Source organism: Lampris incognitus, chromosome 18, assembly GCF_029633865.1.
Source record: "Lampris incognitus isolate fLamInc1 chromosome 18, fLamInc1.hap2, whole genome shotgun sequence".
In the NCBI taxonomy this organism is placed as follows: Eukaryota; Metazoa; Chordata; class Actinopteri; order Lampriformes; family Lampridae; genus Lampris; species Lampris incognitus.
The window spans coordinates 11,766,769-11,784,131 of NC_079228.1; the positions used below are offsets into that span (position 1 = coordinate 11,766,769).

A 17,363-nucleotide genomic window follows, 5' to 3' on the forward strand; every position below is an offset into this window, starting at 1 on the left:
CGGTTTGAATCCCCATGCTATCTCCGGCTTGGTTGGGCATCCCTACAGATACAACTGGCCATGTCTGCAGGTGGGATGTGGGTATGTGTTCTGGTCGATACAATAGCGCCTCCTCTGGTCGGTCGGGGCATCTGTTCATGGGGGAGGAGGAACCGGAGGAATAGCATGATCTTCCCATGAGTTGCGTCCCCCTGGCGAAACTCCTCACTGTCAGGTGAAAAGAAGCGGCTGGCGACTCCACATGTATCGGAGGAGGCATGTGGTAGTCTGCAGCCTTCCCCGGATCAGCAGAGGGGGTGGAGCAGAGATGAGGACAGCTCAGAAGAGTTGGTACAATTGGGGTGAAAATTTAAAAAAAATGTTTTGAAAAACCTATTTGAATGAGGTCTATTTTAAATGACTTTTTTTTTATTATGGGTGACTACAGGTTTGGAGTCAAACTCGGGGTAAATGTTGAAAACAGTGTGTGAGTCACCATTGACTGGCGTGTTGCATCACTTGGTCAGTTACAGACGGCCTTATTTCAATGTACAATCCCTTCATTTTGTCGAAGAATAGAATTGAAATAAAGCTTTAACCCAGCCAAGACTTCAGGTCATCACGGGGTCATGCTGGTTGTCATGCTAGTTGGGTATCAACTATAGTTAACGTCGGCAACCAATGTCAAATATTATTCCTGCATTTTTATTTTTCTATACCACAGCTAAAGACAATCATATAGTTTAAATTTCTAGCACAGATCTTTTATCAGTTTTGATCGTCAGGGCTTTGGGGGGGGGGGTAGTCGTATTATGCAGCGAATCTTAGACTGAGAGACGGCAAGGTGGATTGGATGAAAAGGATGACTCTGTGTTCATATATTTAAATGACAATTTCTTTAACATTGGTGAAAGAGGTGGGGGAATCTCAAGGTCAGCGCCTACCTGTAGTGGCACACCCAGATAGCAAAATTGCTGTGGCCCAGACCCGTCCCACACCTGACTTTCATCCGGCCCACATACTGCGTGGAATGATGGCACTTGAATGGTCCACCCCCTGTTTGCCAGATCTGGACCAGAACCAAACCATAGCAGTGACGCATGTGCCACGTATTTGCCAAAGGTGGCCCATATTTGTTTTGTGATATTTGGGCCATATTCACCATTTACCACACGGGGCCACTTCAGGGTCACATCCAGATTACATGTTGCTGAGGGCACCACATCTTTGCCAAAAAGGCCCACATTTGATTTGGCATATTTGGGCCGTATTTGCTATCATACACGTGGGCCACTTCAGGCTCACATCCATTTTGTCAGGGCCAGAAGAAGGCCATCAGTGCTGCATCATTGCCTGAAGTGGCCCACACCCGGGTGCTATCTGGGCAGGGTTAATTATCAGCTTCATTGTTGGCCACAAAGCTTTTTGTTTTCAGGCTTTGTTAAATCTGCCACCTGTTTTCCTTGTCTTGATTTTTAACTGGAGAGTGGGAGCAACTGTTGACACTGGGTGATGACGCTCTGTTTGCTTTATAGGTGGATGATTACCCAAAGCATGGAAGGCACGTCAGTCACCAACTCCAGGGAGTCAACACAGGGAAACTGTTGGGCCCTATTTCATGAGGAAGTTTCGAGCTGACAGAACAATGCTGGCTTGTCCGCTACAGAGGATTTACCTACTGCTGTTTTAGATGAGTGGACTCCTCATAGATCGGGGTTGTTCGAAACCGGAGAAATTACCCGCTACTACCTTCCTAGTGCCAAAACCATTTTCTGTGGCAGTGACTCGTTTGGCTGGCTTGCACCATTGCAGTCGCACATTTTGAGACTCTCGATGTGCCGGTCATGCGGTTTTGGTCTCCTGCCCTCACACAGCTTAACCACTGACTGATTTGGACGGCGTCGCCATGCCGCTCAACAAGCAGAGGAAACTCAAGACTTTTACACTCCTGTTTTTTATCATTTCGTTTACCACCTTCCTTTTCACTTACACCTTCCGAGACCCGTCGCTCTACTTCTTCAAGTATGCCCTTCGCTTATCCGACAACTTTTTCTCCAAGGGCCCGTGCGCCTGTCCACGCTGTATGATGGAGCCGGAGGATGACCCCTGGTTCGCGGAGCGCTTCAATCAGTCCGTGAATCCTCTCATGACCAGGGACAACAGCGTCCTGTCTGACGAAACCCTCGCATGGTGGCAGGTATGAGCCGGAGAATGCGTCTCAGGGATTTCTAACTTTATCTCATCACAATGGAAAAGGTGATGGGAGCATCCGGGTACCGTGGCGGTCTATTCCCTTGCCTACCAAACACGGGGATCGCCGGTCCGAATCCCCGTGTTACCTCTGGCTTGGTCGGGCGTCCCTCCAGACACAATTGACCGTGTCTGCAGGTGGGAAGCCAGATGTGGGTATGTGTCCTGGTCACTGCACTAGCGCCTCCTGTCTTCGGTCGGGGCGCCTGTTCAGGGGGGAGGGGGAACTGGGAGGAATAGTGTGATCCTCCCACGCGCTACGTCCCCCTTGCAAAACTCCTCACTGTCAGGTAAAAAAAAAATTGGCTGGTGAGTCCACATGTATGGGATGAGGTGTGTGGTGGTCTGCAGCCCTCCCTGGATCGGCAGAGGAAGTGGAGCAGAGACCAGGACTACTCAGAAGAGTGGAGTAATTGGCGGGACACAATTGGGGAGAAACAAATGTGGGGGGGGCATGTTTCAGTCATGCTGATTGTTTGATTACACTGGTCTGCAAAAATATAGTTTTGTTTTCTTGCGTGGACTTTGGAAACTGTTTTTGGGCTAATTTTGGGCTGCTGAATCCAAATCTGGGCTCAGATTTGCTCTGTCACATCAGGTTTTTGTGCTATCTGTATGCTCCTTATTCAGGATTTTACAAAAGTTGACCGTCTAGTCTGGCAATCTTGGTGGGGATAAAAATGACCCCTATTCATTTCCTAAGTAATTTCATGCTAGGCCGAGTGTTTATTTATTCATTGTAATCATTTTTGCATCTATCGATCTTCTAATGCAACAGTGTTTTTTTAACTTCGGGTGTAAAATTGCTGTTTTCTCAAAAATAATGATTTTTCATAGTTCGAAAACCTGATGCGATAGGCAAAAACTAATGCCAGATTTGGATTCAGCACCCAAAAGTGAGCTAGAATCCATTGAAAAACCCCATGCAAGAAACATTGTGTTGACCAGTGTTATTTATGCTGGTTTATTAATGGGCCTCGTTGATGTGTAAATCCATAAGAGACAGTGGTGGTGTCTTCTGATATCTTCTGTGTGATGACAGGGGGTTAAAACCCATCGACTTCTAAAAAGTACTCTTTGCTATTTCTTAGCCATCATTTTTGATAACGATCACTGAGTACATAGAAATGATCCTTTCATCTAAGTTTTTTTTTTACTCCCTTTTGAAGTGAGCCTTTTCACTCTACCCAACAGGCTGACATTGTACAGTCAGTACTGCATTATTTTTACTGTAGCAGTGCATTGACATCACTTTCTCATAAACCAGAAGTACCTCTGGGGGCTATATCTTTGACGGAGTAGCAGACATATCTTGGTTGTTACACATCAGAAGTTAAGAGATGTCGCTATTGAAGCGGCCTCTTCATAAAATGGACGTGCCAAAGTTACCCTTTCTTGTCTCGGAGCTTGTCGACCAAGCTGTTATCACATTCACCTCACACTATGCCCAATTAGTGCAAGAATAGAGAAATTACTACAAGGTTGCCCCCCTGTCACAGCTCATTTCAGAAAATGGTTTTCAACGGGGAGCTTGATGAGGGAAGTGTCACGATGCATCAGTACTCTGACAGGAAGGTCTGGGCTGGGATGCCCTGAGACTAGCGTATGACCTCAAGGTGTGCCCCGTGTTCTTATTCCCCATGTCGTGGCTCACCGCTTACTATTTAAACATCACGGCTCAGAATCTCTCATCTAAAAAGTGACATCGTGTCACTTTTGAAGAATGCCTTCAAGGTCACGAAATAATGAGAGCGATGTCCCTGTGCGCACGCTGCTCTCTGCTGCATCCGGTTGACTCCATTTACATGCAGCCAGTTAAATGCATTGTATGCAAACCTGTGTTGTTGTTTGTTTGGGGGGTTTTTTTTGAGTGCATGTGTAGTGCACTGTACGAGTTCATGTTTACTGAACTGAAAAGTAGTTGTTTTTTTTTCCTTCCTCTGCATTTCCATGCCAACTCATGTGATGCAATCATGGTGAACAGTAAATATAGAACCTGTTTGCTAAGTGCTACCACAAAAAAGGCCCAAGGTCCAAAGAAGCCCCCCCCCCTCCCACACACACACACACACATATTAAGCAAAGCCCAAAAGTTGAGGTTATCTTAGAAATGTACTCGGGTACTTAATAGTAATTGTACTTAATAGTATTCTGTACCCTGGTTTAATGCTCTCTATTTTACAATGCAACCTAGGAAATCATGAGCACGGTGAGGAATAGTGGTAAAAAGGTCAGTTTTATTTCTTGGAGTGTGAAATCTCTAAATCAGTCTGTGAAGAGGAATAAAGTGTTGGCACATCTGGATCAACTGGGGGCAGGAGTAGCCTTCCTTTAAGAGACACACTTACATAGAGCAGATGTTTGAAGAATCCAGAGGAGCTGGGTAGGGAAAGTATTTCATTCCAAGTTTGATTCTAAGGTCAGAGACACCGCTATTCTTGTACACAAAAGTATTTCTTTTGAAAGTGACAAAGTAATTGCAGACCCAAATGGCAGATTTGTTATTGTCACAGGACAGCTTTTCAATAAGCGAGTTGCCCTTGCCAGTCTATACGCTCCCAACTATGATGACTGTGCTTTTATTAATTCCTTTTTTTTTCTTCTATTCCTCATATTAACAATCATCACCTGGGTACAAGATGGCTTATAAGGATTATGTTTTACCTGACGCTTGAAAAAAATCAAATTTACATTGAAGGGGAATGCAAATAAATACGAAAGCATCTGGAGGCCTTTTACCTACTATGATAACCTAACCCAAATAACAGACTGGGGTAGTTCATAACCTACTCATTTTTTGGTTGGAGCAGAACTGTAGCAGTCTAATTAAGAATTAGTTTAAAAAGATAAAAATTAGTGTATTTTTTATTATTATTAACTAATTTTTTGCATTTTTCTCCCTTGTCTGTGTTTATGTGAATGAGGTCATTGTATATCAGTCGTATATTTATTCGTACCTGATGTCATTTCGGAGGATGTTGGGCGGGGGGTGGTTGGAGACATGTTAGGGAGCAGGGGAGGGATAGGAATAATACTGGATTCATTTCATATGTTGAGTCTATGATTTGTAAAATGCAGAATCCATTAAATATAAGTAAAAAAAAAAAAGTACTCTGGTGACACATCTACTTGCCCTCATTCAGTTGCCGCTCCAGAGCCCCGGGCATTCCTCTGAGGCTGTCCTGTCTTTCTCTCTGACCGACAGTGGTTGCAGTCAGAGAGGAAGCCGACCAACTTCCACAAAGTGGTGAGGGACGTTTTCCACTTCATCCCCGATGAGGCGCTTTACATGGACGCTGGCCCCGAACGCTGCCGGACCTGTGCTGTGGTGGGGAACTCGGGGAACCTCAAGGGATCGCAATATGGTGCCATTATTGACTCCAGCGATCTCATCATAAGGTGATAGTACATTACTAAATTCTACATTAGGTGGTGGTGTTAAGGGAGGTATCTGTCCAAATATCACTGACACACTCATTCACCCAGGCAAAGCAGAAAAAAAAAAATCTAGACCAGGGTTTTTGTGAAACTGCTATAATTAGACATAGATTTAATTTACCTATAGTTTGGTGGTTTTGTTCTGTTTTAAATTAATTGATTCAAGTGATACAGACAAAATAGATAATGTTTTTTTTTCGTCTTTTTTTTGGAAATTCCTGTTCGAAAATAGACTGTAGTAAAACAATAGAAAATTACTGTACCATTTCTTGTGTTTGTTTTTTTTATCATATTACTTTGAAAACATTATAGCCATGTACGACATCATTTCTATAGTGATCTAATACAATAGGGACACTTAAAGCCAAGTTTCAGGAATCAGGAACACTTTATTTTTCGTTTCATTTCATGTACTGCCGTACATGAAATGAAACGAAAAATAATTTCCCCCAGCCCACAGCAGTGCAACACAGAGACAAAAACACATATCCAAAAACTACAAGAATTTCAAGAACACATCCAAACTAACACATATATCCAAACTAAACAACAACAAAAAAATCGCTGTCCAAGAGAACGAACGCCAGCCAGGATGACTGTCGGAACTGCCGGTCTGCATGGGCTAGCAGTTAGCTTAGCCTGCCCTGCGTCCGCATCCTGTCAGACCGCCCTCGGTGCTTCCTCCTCGGGCACAGCTCCAGACAGGGGCTGTGGTCCTTGGGCCCACCGGACACAGCAGACCAGGCTCTCTCAGCCGATCCAATGCCAGCTCTCCCAGCCAGACACCCTCTACACACCTCCCCACACTCCACACGACGACACCAAAAAAACCACAGTCAACGCCAGGTGAGGCCGCTGCCAGATCACCCTCGGTGTTATCAGAACGTGCAATGGATGTTGTGTTTACACGCTTTACAGAGTACAACATTGAAAGAGGATAACACAATTATAATGGAATTATAAAATATATGATGAGGAAGATGCCAAGCAGTGTCCAGATGCCACCGGAACAGCCTAGGACCTGAGCCACGCGATCACCATTACCATGTAGACCTGACAGGAGGACAGACTACACATGAACACAAGAGAGACTCACGTCACACCATTCACGTACGCGGGACAAGAGACAAGAAAACCGAACATTGGTCACACATCAGAGTGAGAGAAGGATATAACATTGAAACAGGATGACAAAATTGTATGGATTTATAAGATATACAGAAAGAAAATGAGATGAGGGGGATGCCAAGCAAGTGTCCAGGTGGCAACCACCATCACCATGGAGACCTGGGAGAAGGACAGACTACATGTACATACAATGGAGACTGACATCACAACATTCACATACACAAAAGAAAAGCAAGAAGGCATCACTCAGAGAGAAAAGACACGAGAGAGGAGAACAGTTTGCAATAGTCAATAATCTATACTCTATAATCTCGTTGGCAGAACAATGCTTCGTAATTCCTTGAGACAGAAACCAACTCACCATGCAGTACAGGTTGTGAAGCACTCAAAAGGCCACTAATTGCAGGCTAAGGCAAAAAAGACGAGTTTTAAGTTTGGATTTAAACAGACTGATTGTCTGATGGCAGCAGGCAGGTTATTCCACAAGAACGGGGCCCGATAGGAAAAGGCCCTGCTGCCACTATCTGACTTCTTTTTAACTTTGGCTACACACAGGAGCCCTGCATTTTGAGAGCGGAGAGTTTGAAATGGAATGCACGGTTTAAGGAGATCAGACAGGTATGATGGGGCAAGCCTATTTAGGATTTTATAAGTCTGCAGAAGCACCTTGTATTCTGATCTAACATGGATAGGAAGCCAATGAAGGGAGGCAAGAATTGGTGTAATGTTCATATTTTCTAGTTTTAGTTAGGATCCTAGCTGCAGCATTCTGAACCATCTGAAGACTTTTAGTAGCATTAGCATGTTGCAGACCTGAAAATAGAGCATAATAATCAAGTCTGGATGAAACAAATGCATGTATTAGAGTCTCTTTGTCAGCCATGGACAGGAAAGACAAATTTTTAGATATGTTACGTAAGCAAAAAAAAAAAAAGGCAGTCTTGGTGATATCTTTAATGTGCTTATCAAAGGAAAGAGTGGGCTCAAACGTTACACCAAGATTTTTGGCTGCCACATTGTGAAATCACAAAGTTGTCGATTGTTATTGTTCCTTGATCAAACTGGTGTCTGTGTCTTGCAGGGCCAATGAGTAGCATCTCGGTTTTATCCATCCATCCATAATCCAAGCCGCTTATCCCAATTGGGGTTGCGGGATGCTGGAGCCTATCCCAGCAGTCATTAGGTGGCAGGTGGAGAGACACCCTGGACAGGCCACCAGTATCTCAGTTTTATCCAAATTTAAAAGCAGAAAATTTAGTGACCTCCAATTTTTCACAGCAGCAAAGCAGGCTTCTAAATCAATCATTAAAGTACGATCATCAGCCCTTATAGGCACATACGAGTATCATCCACATAGCAATGGAAATGTATTCCATGATTGTGTATAATTTGGCTAAGAGATGAAATATAAAGAGAGAAAAGTAGAGGGCAGAGAACCAAGACTTGAGGAATGCCATATTTACCGTCAGAGAATTTTGATGTAATATTATTATAGCAATATAATCTGTTTTTTATGTTGAAGTTAAAGGCTCATCTGTACTGAGAGGTGAGATGTCTGCTATTGAGCAACTACTGGCATGGTAATGTGAATAATGAAACTCTTCATACATTATCATAGTATGTGCTGATAGTAGCCACTTTCTTATGACATAAAGACTTTGTAGCGCTGTATGAAGCCAGTTGGGGACACTCATATTTATCTGCTAATTGCTGACCATCTTGTAAGTTGTTTGGCATGAAAACATTTGCTTAAATGAGTAAATGTGACAGCTAATTATGGTTTTCAAATGTCTTGAAGGGTTTTTTTCCCTTTAATTTGTTTTATCAAGACTTGTCAAATAGAAGTGGAAATGAATTTTCCCAAGTGTTATGTGTGTGTGTATATAGTGCACAGCTGTCTGCTTAATGAACTGACTTAGAGGAGGAGGAGGTTAAGGTCAGAAAAATAACCCACAAATCTCCTTTCGAAGTTTTGGTTTCTTGGTATTACATGAAGCATTGATATTGGTGGACTAATGAAAGTGTGGAAAGTGTAAACCCTAATACACAAATGACCAGTGCCCTCTCACCAGAGAAATAAATAACTTCAAGAGGTCCTCCCACAGTCCAAAGACATGTAGGTCAGGTGAATCGGCCGCATTAAATTGTCTCTAGGTGTGTGTGTGTGTGTGTGTGTGTGTGTGTGTGTGTGTGTGTGTGTGTGTGTGTGTGTGAGCGCGTGCGCGCCCTGTGATGGTCTGGTGGTCTGTCCAGGGTTTCTCCCCGCCTGCCGCCCAATTACTGCTAGGATAGGCTCCAGCATCCCCACGACCCTGAGTAAGGATAAGCAGTTTGGATAATGAGTGAATGAATTGTTATAGCAGACACAATGTGTTTTTCCAGATAAGTAGGACTTAAGCCAAGAGAGAGCCAAGCCAGATACACCAAAATAACAATTTATTCTGTCTAATAGTATACAGTAATCAATGGTGCACTGAGGTCCAGTAGTAGAAGCACAGAAGTGGAATCAGAGTCCATAGCTAGTAAAATATCGTTCACCACTCTGGTCAGAGCAGTTTCAGTGGGGTGACAGGCTCTGAAAGCTGATTGAAAAGGTTCATATAGATATAGTTTTCTTCTATAAGGGTCAAACGTTGTTAATACACAACTCTCTCTAGTACTTTAAATAAGAATGGAAGATTAGAGACTGGTCGATAGTTATTAAGAGACCCTGGATCGAGGTGCGTTTTTTTTAAGTAGAGGTTTGATCACAGCTATCTTAAAACTGCTGGAAACATTGCTAGTATTAAGTGATAAATTAACAATGTCTAGCATTGTAGGTCCCAGGAAAGGCCAGAGGTCTTTAAAACGTTTTGCTGGTAAAAGGACAAGTAGACAAGTAGTTAGTTTAGAAATTGACACGAGCATAGTCAAAGTATCAAGAGGAGTAGTCTCCATCCATCCATTATCTGAACCACTTATCCTGCTCTCAGGGTCGTGGGGATGCTGGAGCCTATCCCAGCAGTCATTGGGCGGCAGGCGGGGAGACATCCTGAACAGGCCGCCAGGCCATCATAAGGCAGAGGTAGTCTCAAAAGCTGTAATAACAGGGACTATCAGTGGCACGTCATATAGATATGAATTTAGCAAGACTGGATCTGCAGGAGTAGCTGGAGTTGAAGAACTAATTTTGCTTATGATTTCATCAACTTTATTGCAGAAAAAAATCTAGAAATTCATGGGCTGTGGTGAGCAGCTAATAGACAGTTGGTTTTTAGTAAATTTAGATAGTGTCAGAGAGAACTCTAGGGTTATGTTTATTAATACTGACAGGACGCAGAAGCGGGGCAGGCTAAGCTAAGTGCTAGCCCATGCAGACCAGCAGTTCCGATAACACCGAGGGCAGTCTGGCGGCAGCCTCGCCTAGCGTTGATTGTGTTTTTGGTGTTGTCGTGTGGAGTGCGGGGAGGTGTGTCGAAGATGTCTGCCTGGAAGACCTGGCATTGGATCGGGTGGGGGAGCCTAGTCTGGTGCGTCCAGTGGGCCCAAGAACCACAGCCCTGCCTGGAGCTGCGCACTGGGAGGAAACAGCAAGGGCTGTCTGACAGCACGTGGAAGCGGGTCAGGCTAAGCTAACTGCTAGTCCATGCAGGCCGGCAGACAGTCATCCTGGCTGGAGTTCGTTCTCTTGGACAGGGATTTTTTTTTTTTTTTGTTGCTTAGTTTGGCTATGCATTTAGTTTGGATATATGTGTTTAGTTTGGGTATATGTATGTGTTCTAGTTTGGATATATGTGTTCTAGTTTGGATATATGTGGTCTTGTAGTTTTTGGATATGTGTTTTTGTCTTTGTGTTGCACTGCTGTGGGCTGGGTGAAACGATATTTCATTTCATTTCATGTACGCAAGTACATGAAGTGAAATGGCAAAGTGTTCCTGATTAATATTGATTAAGCAAAAGAGATAAAGCTGATGAAGCATGCTTGTATTTCAATAAACACACACCAAGATAGGTAAAAATCTTCCAAGTTTGATTTTCACCATTTACGTTCCAGTCTCCTGCAGGCCCGCTTAAGAGCACGTGTGTCGTTGTCAAACCAGGGTGTGGGCCTGTTTTGTCACCCAGTTCTGGTAGTGAGAGGTGCAACTGAATCGCGGAGACTAGAGAGGGCCACATTTAAGTCACTAGTGAAGTTTTCAACAGTCAGTCACTACAGTGAAAGGAGCCAAGACTTCAGGCAGCTGCTGGCCAAATGCAGCTACAGTGAATGGACCATTATGGGGAGTGGCAATTACATCTGTGCCGACATTAACAGGACAGGCCAATAATGCTTCAAATTTAATGAGAAAATGATCCAACACAGCAGATGTGGCTGGCAAGACGTTCAGATCAGAAACGGCTATCCTTTTAGATAAAACCAAATAAAGGGTTTTACCACTGCAATAAGTCGACTCTTGGACAAACTGAGTGAACCCAAAAGTATCAACAAGCACCAGAAAGGCTTCACTTAGAGGATCAGCAGCTTTATTCAGATGAACATTGAAATCACCAAGAATTAGAATCTCATCAGAGTGAGTAACAAGGCCTGAGGTAAATTCTCCAAATTCTTCAAGAAATAGTAAGAGCCAGGAGGTATATAGCGTATCACAATCTGGACTGAGCCGAGTCTGGTCGTGGCTGAGGGAGATGGACTTAGAATAAGAGACTTAAAAGACTGGAATTTAGATTTAAGTTTAGAAGTTAAATTGAAAATGGAATTGTAAATTAAAACAACGCCCCCACCTTGTTTATTTGCCTGAGCTACATAAGTATAGTCAGGTGGGGAAGCTTCATTTAATGGAAGGAAAACATTTGGTTTCAACCATGTTTCACATAACCCAATTATATCGAAACTATGTTCAAGAATCAGATCATTTATTAGTAAGGCTTTGGTTAGACAATGATCTGATATTTGTGAAACCAAATTTAAGCATCTTGTCGAAGATTCTTAAATTTGGTGGCACAGTGGCCCAGTGGTTAGCGCGGTCGCCTGCCAGCGACAGCCAGAAAGTCCTGGGTTCAAACCCCAGGGTTGTCCAACATTGGGGGTCATCCTAGGTCTTCTTCCTCTGTGTGGAGTTTGCATGTTCTCCCCGTGTCTGTGGTGGGGTTTCTCCGGGTGCTCCAGTTTCCCCCACCACCAAAAAGGCATGCATGTTAGGGTTAATACTCCTGTCTGTGCCCCTGACCGAGGCATGGCAAGGTGAACTGGAGTTGGTCCCCAGGCGTTGCACGCCGGCGGCCCACTGCTCCTAGCTACACCGCTAGGATGGGTTAAATGCAGAGAAAGAATTTCCCCATGGGGGTCAATGAAGTAAAAAGAAAAAAAAGTGATCAGTAGTAGGCAGAACTTTAGAGCTACCAATAGGTGAAATATGAAATGGAATTGGACAAGTTGCTCTGGACAATATGTGATCACACTTTTGATAACATGTTCTTTCCATTGATATTCAATTTATTGTCATTAAAAACAATGTGCAGACACATGTTAAAAATGAAATAAGGGCTGCGGCTTCGCCAAACAGTCCAAGACCGACATAGACAAACACAAGAAAAATATCCTGTTGAGATCACGGCTGTTGCCTGGCTTTGCTTGAACGTTGGGTCACTAGCTGTTTCTGTCAAATGAGGATGCCGGTTGCCTGACATCTGATGTGGACCTTGTTGATTAATGCGAGTGACGTCTGAGCCGGTGTGACTGTCTTTTCCCTGGTCTCTCTCACATTGGAAGGTCTGTAAGTAAAGCGTTAGGAGTCTTGCCCCAAAGTGCCTTACCGGAGAGGCACTCTGTATAGGATTTGAACCCCTATCCTACCCCTACCCCAACTCTAGTATACTATACTCCATCCAGCTTGAGAAAGTCTTCATCCCATAATGACATGATTGTTACTGTGTCGATACGTAGCTTCTTTTATTCTGACAAGAGATACTGAGATAACTGATGCATCCAGTAGCCTAAAACCGCCTTGAGATGTATGCCATTTGATGCTGTAGAGATGTGACGTACCTTTTGTAACCGATATGAAAATGAAATGACTGAAAAGACCAGTCATAGAAAGATGAGGCGAGGGAAGGATGCTTTATCAAGAATTGAACAAGGATCTCCCCTAACAGGCCATGCACAAGATGCATCTCTTTGAACTATTACTGTTTATGGCCAAAACCCGGTCATTATAAGTCTGGATATAGTGTACTGGCTTCGACCACTGCCCTTTTATATCGCTACTGGCCATGAACGAAATCCCAACAAAAACCTCTCCCCTGTTTTCCCTCTTCTGCCTATCAATATTTCAGTCGTCTTGGTAAAGTAGCATTACTTGTAGAGGTGGACCACCGCCTCATCTTAAAAAAAAACCAAACATACCATTTAGATCAGGGGTCTCCAACACATCGCTCGCGAGCTACCGGTAGCTCGCCAAAGTGTTAATGAATCTTTCATAAATTTGAAAACATTTTTTTTAATATATTTCTGATTTTCCCCTTTTTCTCCCAATTTAGTGGCCAATCGCTCCCTATTTTAGTTCCAACACCCATCCTCGTACTACATGCGTTCGCCAACTGCATCTCTCCGGCCGGCAGTCCGGAAGGAGACGCCTCACCACTTCCGTTACAAGGCGAATCCAGGCCGAACCACTGCTTTCCCCCCCACACACACAGAGACGCATTCATATGACGAACACAAGCCGACTCCGTCCCCCTCCAGAAGACAGCGCTGCCAATTTTTGCTGCTTCATCGAGTCCGGCCATCGTCGGATCTGTCGAGACTGAAGCGCGAACCCCGGTCCCCAGTGGGCAACTGCATCGACACAAAGCCGATGCTTAGACTGCTACACCACCGCGGACTATGAATTTGAAAACGTGATGAGTCAAATTTGTTTGGTCACTTGGAAAACCTGTTTACATTTCTACCCAATCAAATTCACAGGTGTCCCGCCCCCTTCTTACACAAAATTATTATTGGCCAATTAGTTGTCAATCAAACAGTTGCGCTGCTGTCAAGCTTGATGAGTCAGTGGTGATGTGAGACGGACAGCAGCCATGACCTTGGCAGCTGCCCATACCAATAAGAGGCTAAAAACATACTATTTTCACGGAGAGCAGGAAACAGAGTTTTGTTTCACCAATGTAAACGACAAGTGTGTGTGTCTGATGTGCGGAGCTAGCGTGTCAGTCGGTAAAAGATGTAATGTGGAGCGCCATTTCACCAAAGTCCACAGCAAGTTTTCACGGGCCTTCCCTGCAGGTAGCAGTCCACGAAAAGAGAAGATAAAGGAGCTGAAAACTACGCTTCAAAGACAACAGTCTCTGTTCACAACACCAACGAAGAAGAAGGCCAGAGCAGCAACGGAGGCTTCGTTTAAAGTGGCGCACGTCTTAACCAAGCACAAAAAGCCCTTCACCGATGGCGGGATTGTAAAGGAGGCCATGACTGCGGTGGCTGACACGTTATTCAGGGACCATAAAAGTAAGACAGAAATGTTGTCTGCTACTGCCGATGTACAACTTGGTGCTAATACTGTGGCAAGGAGAGCGTCTGCGCTGTCCGTGGATGCGGGAAAACACCTGGACTCGGACACGAACAGGTGCAAATGGTTTTCAATTCAGTGTGATGAGTCTGTCGACTCCAGCGATGCAGCCCAGCTAGCTGTTTTCATTCGGGTGGTGTTTGATGACTTTTCCACCAAAGAAGAGTTTTTGACTTTACTTCCACTGAAAACCACAACCAGGGGAGTTGATGTTTACCATGCAGTGAAGGACTACTTTGCAGAACAAAAGATCCCTATTGAAAAGCTGGTGTCTGTAACAACTGATGGAGCCCCTGCTGTGACAGGTCGTCACTCGGGATTTATTGCACACTGCAAAGCGGACCCGGACTTTCCAAAGTTTCTGAACTATCACTGCATCATTCACCAGCAGGCTATATGCGCAAAAGTTATGGAGTTTGACCGTGTGATGGCGCCTGTTGCTAAGATCATCAACTCCATTCGAGCAAAGGCTAAGCAACACCGGAGCTTCAAGCTGTTGCTGGAGGAATGCTCTGCGGAGTATGGGGATCTCCTCCTCCACTCTGAAGTCAGGTGGCTAAGTCGGGGTAAGATACTACAGCGCTTTCTTTCCTTGCTGGGTGAAATCAAGGCATTTATGGAAACGAGGGAGGAGGACACCACCCTGTTATCTGATGCAGAGTGGCTACTTGATCTTGCTTTCCTGACAGATGTAACTGAGAAAATTAATGACCTGAACCCACAGTTACAAGGCAAAGATAAAAACATATCTGATATGATCAGTGCTGTCAATGCGTTCAGTGCAAAACTGTCATTGTACATTCAGCAAGTGAAAAGCAAAAGGTTTCAGCACTTCCCCTGTGTCTCAAAGATGTTTGAAAGTCACACAGGTGCAGCCAGCGTTTTAAAGGTTTCCAAGTATTGTGACCTCTTGTCAAGGCTTGGACAGGAGTTTGCAGACAGATTCAGTGACTTTGAGAAAATGGAGCCCTGTGTGACATTTATGGCCAACCCCTTCATGGATGTGGACATAAGTGAGATTTCAGGACAGATTGCTGAGCTGTTCTGTGTTGATCCTGTAGAAATGGAAATTGAGGTAATAAACCTTCAAAATAATGTGCAGTTAAAGGCTCAACAGCATTCTCAGCATTTCTGGGGCTTAGTAGAGCCAGATAACTATAAGAATCTTCACCAAGCAGCTCTGAAAATGCCTGCTTTGTTTGGGTCTACATACCTCTGTGAGTCGGCCTTTTCTGACATGAATGTCGTGAAATCAAAGTTCAGAACAAGACTGACAGATGAACATTTAAATGACTCCATAAGAGTGAACCTGAGTGGATACACTCCAGCATACGCCTCGCTTGTTGACTCCATGCAGTGCCAATCATCTCACTAACTACAAAAGACTGAATACACATCATACATACAACTGTACATGTGAATACTCTTGTGAAGTGATACAGTGACATGTGGACAGATATAACAAAATGACAAGTGAGTAAGTAATAATATCTGTATTTGTAATTGCGTTTTGTTTTGACAGCATTCATATTTTGATTTGATGGTGTGAGATAGACTAGAAAGAAATGCATGCAGAAATACAAAACGCACATGCAGGTGAGTTGAATACTTTTTGTGATGTTTTAATACAAATTGTGGGTTGTGGAAACCAACATTTTGTGAATGTTCAGGCAAAACAAGCTTATTCAGTTTGTTTGGGTTGAAATAAGCTATGAGAATAAATGTTACAAAACACGAGTAGCTGTCGGCCATTTTCATTTTGTAAAAGTAGCTCTCGGAGGAAAAAAGGTCGGAGACCCCTGATTTATATAGACCCATTACTGTTTTGAGTAAAACAGAACAACCCTCCCCTATGTTTAAAGTATATAATCAACATTTACACTTTAAATGAATGAATGACTAAACAAACAAAAAATAAATAAATTAGCTCTTTTAAACTTTTTTTCTGAATTCATGGCATGCTGCGTGTGGATAACTGTGATGGTGTATTAATGATGTTGGGTTAGTGAAGTTGGATATTGATTGAATGGTGTGGAGTGGGATGTAGTGGGGATGGTGTGCGAGTATTTTTTGCTTGGGTTCTTTGATTTGGTGGGGGGGTCTGTTGACAATACCCCATAACCCCGTTTCAGTGCTATCAGGTTTGAATTTTGATTTTGCTATGGAGTGTTTTTTCCGTTTCTTTTTATAACACAATATTTAAGTGTTAGTGTCTTTATGAGAAAAAGAAAAAGTGAAGAATTTAGTTTGTACCACCAGTTGTGAAGAAACAGGCTGAATTTCTTCGGTCAGCTATGTTGAATTTAGGCTCTTAAAAAAAGTGTCATGGAAAATAATGAAGCAATTAGACCCATAATTCATTATTCTCTTGACATGTATCATGATTTTACTCTTCCAATTATATCTGTGTATGTATGTAGTTTTGTTTGTTTTTTTACCACATTCTACATCCCTGGTTGAATGAGTGAACCTCTTTGTATGTTACTAAATTTGTAAAGTTTAGTTTAAAGTTTAGTTTATAAAGAAGACAAAAAAAATCATGTATTAAAACACTTGAAATTGAGTTAACTCCCAGCAGTCTCATGGATGTTTTGAGTGACCGGATGTGGCATTTCAAGATGTTAGTACTGCGTTTTGAAGTGCCTCCAAAAACCCAAGTAAATGTTTAAACTTGACCATCCGCCAAACACAATTTTTCCTACTTGAATGGCTCCAGTGCATTATTTGTGTCATATCAAATCCAGCTAATGAGTCGTTTTAATCCAGATAACAGGTATTTTTAGTCCAGATAATGGGTGCTGTTAATCCAGATAATGGGTGTTTATAATCCAGATAACGGGTGTTTTTAATCCAGATAACGGGTGTTTATAATCCAGGTAACGAGTGTTTTTAATCCAGATAACAGGTGTTTTTAATCCAGATAACAGGTGTTTTTGATCCTGATAACGGGTGTTTTTAATCCAGTTAACTGGTGTTTTTAATCCAGATAGCAGGTGTTTTTAATCCAGATAAAGGCTGTTTTT

General features: G+C 43.2%; 1 protein-coding gene and 1 long non-coding RNA gene across 3 annotated transcripts in view; both read left to right on the forward strand.

Moving 5' to 3' along the window:
* LOC130129002 (uncharacterized) overlaps window positions 1-1,525 on the forward strand; it is a 37,346-nt gene extending 35,821 nt beyond the window's left edge. The window contains exon 3 of the long non-coding RNA XR_008811942.1: window positions 1,515-1,525. This is a non-coding gene — a long non-coding RNA (uncharacterized LOC130129002). The remainder of the gene's footprint in view (window positions 1-1,514) is intronic.
* Window positions 1,526-1,642: 117 nt separating this feature from the next.
* LOC130128992 (CMP-N-acetylneuraminate-beta-galactosamide-alpha-2,3-sialyltransferase 1-like) overlaps window positions 1,643-17,363 on the forward strand; it is a 30,291-nt gene continuing 14,570 nt past the window's right edge. For both annotated transcript variants that reach the window (XM_056298782.1, XM_056298781.1), the window contains exons 1-2: window positions 1,643-2,176; window positions 5,435-5,628. In XM_056298782.1, the coding sequence (XP_056154757.1) occupies window positions 1,886-2,176; window positions 5,435-5,628 (485 nt within the window). In that variant the 5' untranslated portion in view covers window positions 1,643-1,885. The remainder of the gene's footprint in view (window positions 2,177-5,434; window positions 5,629-17,363) is intronic.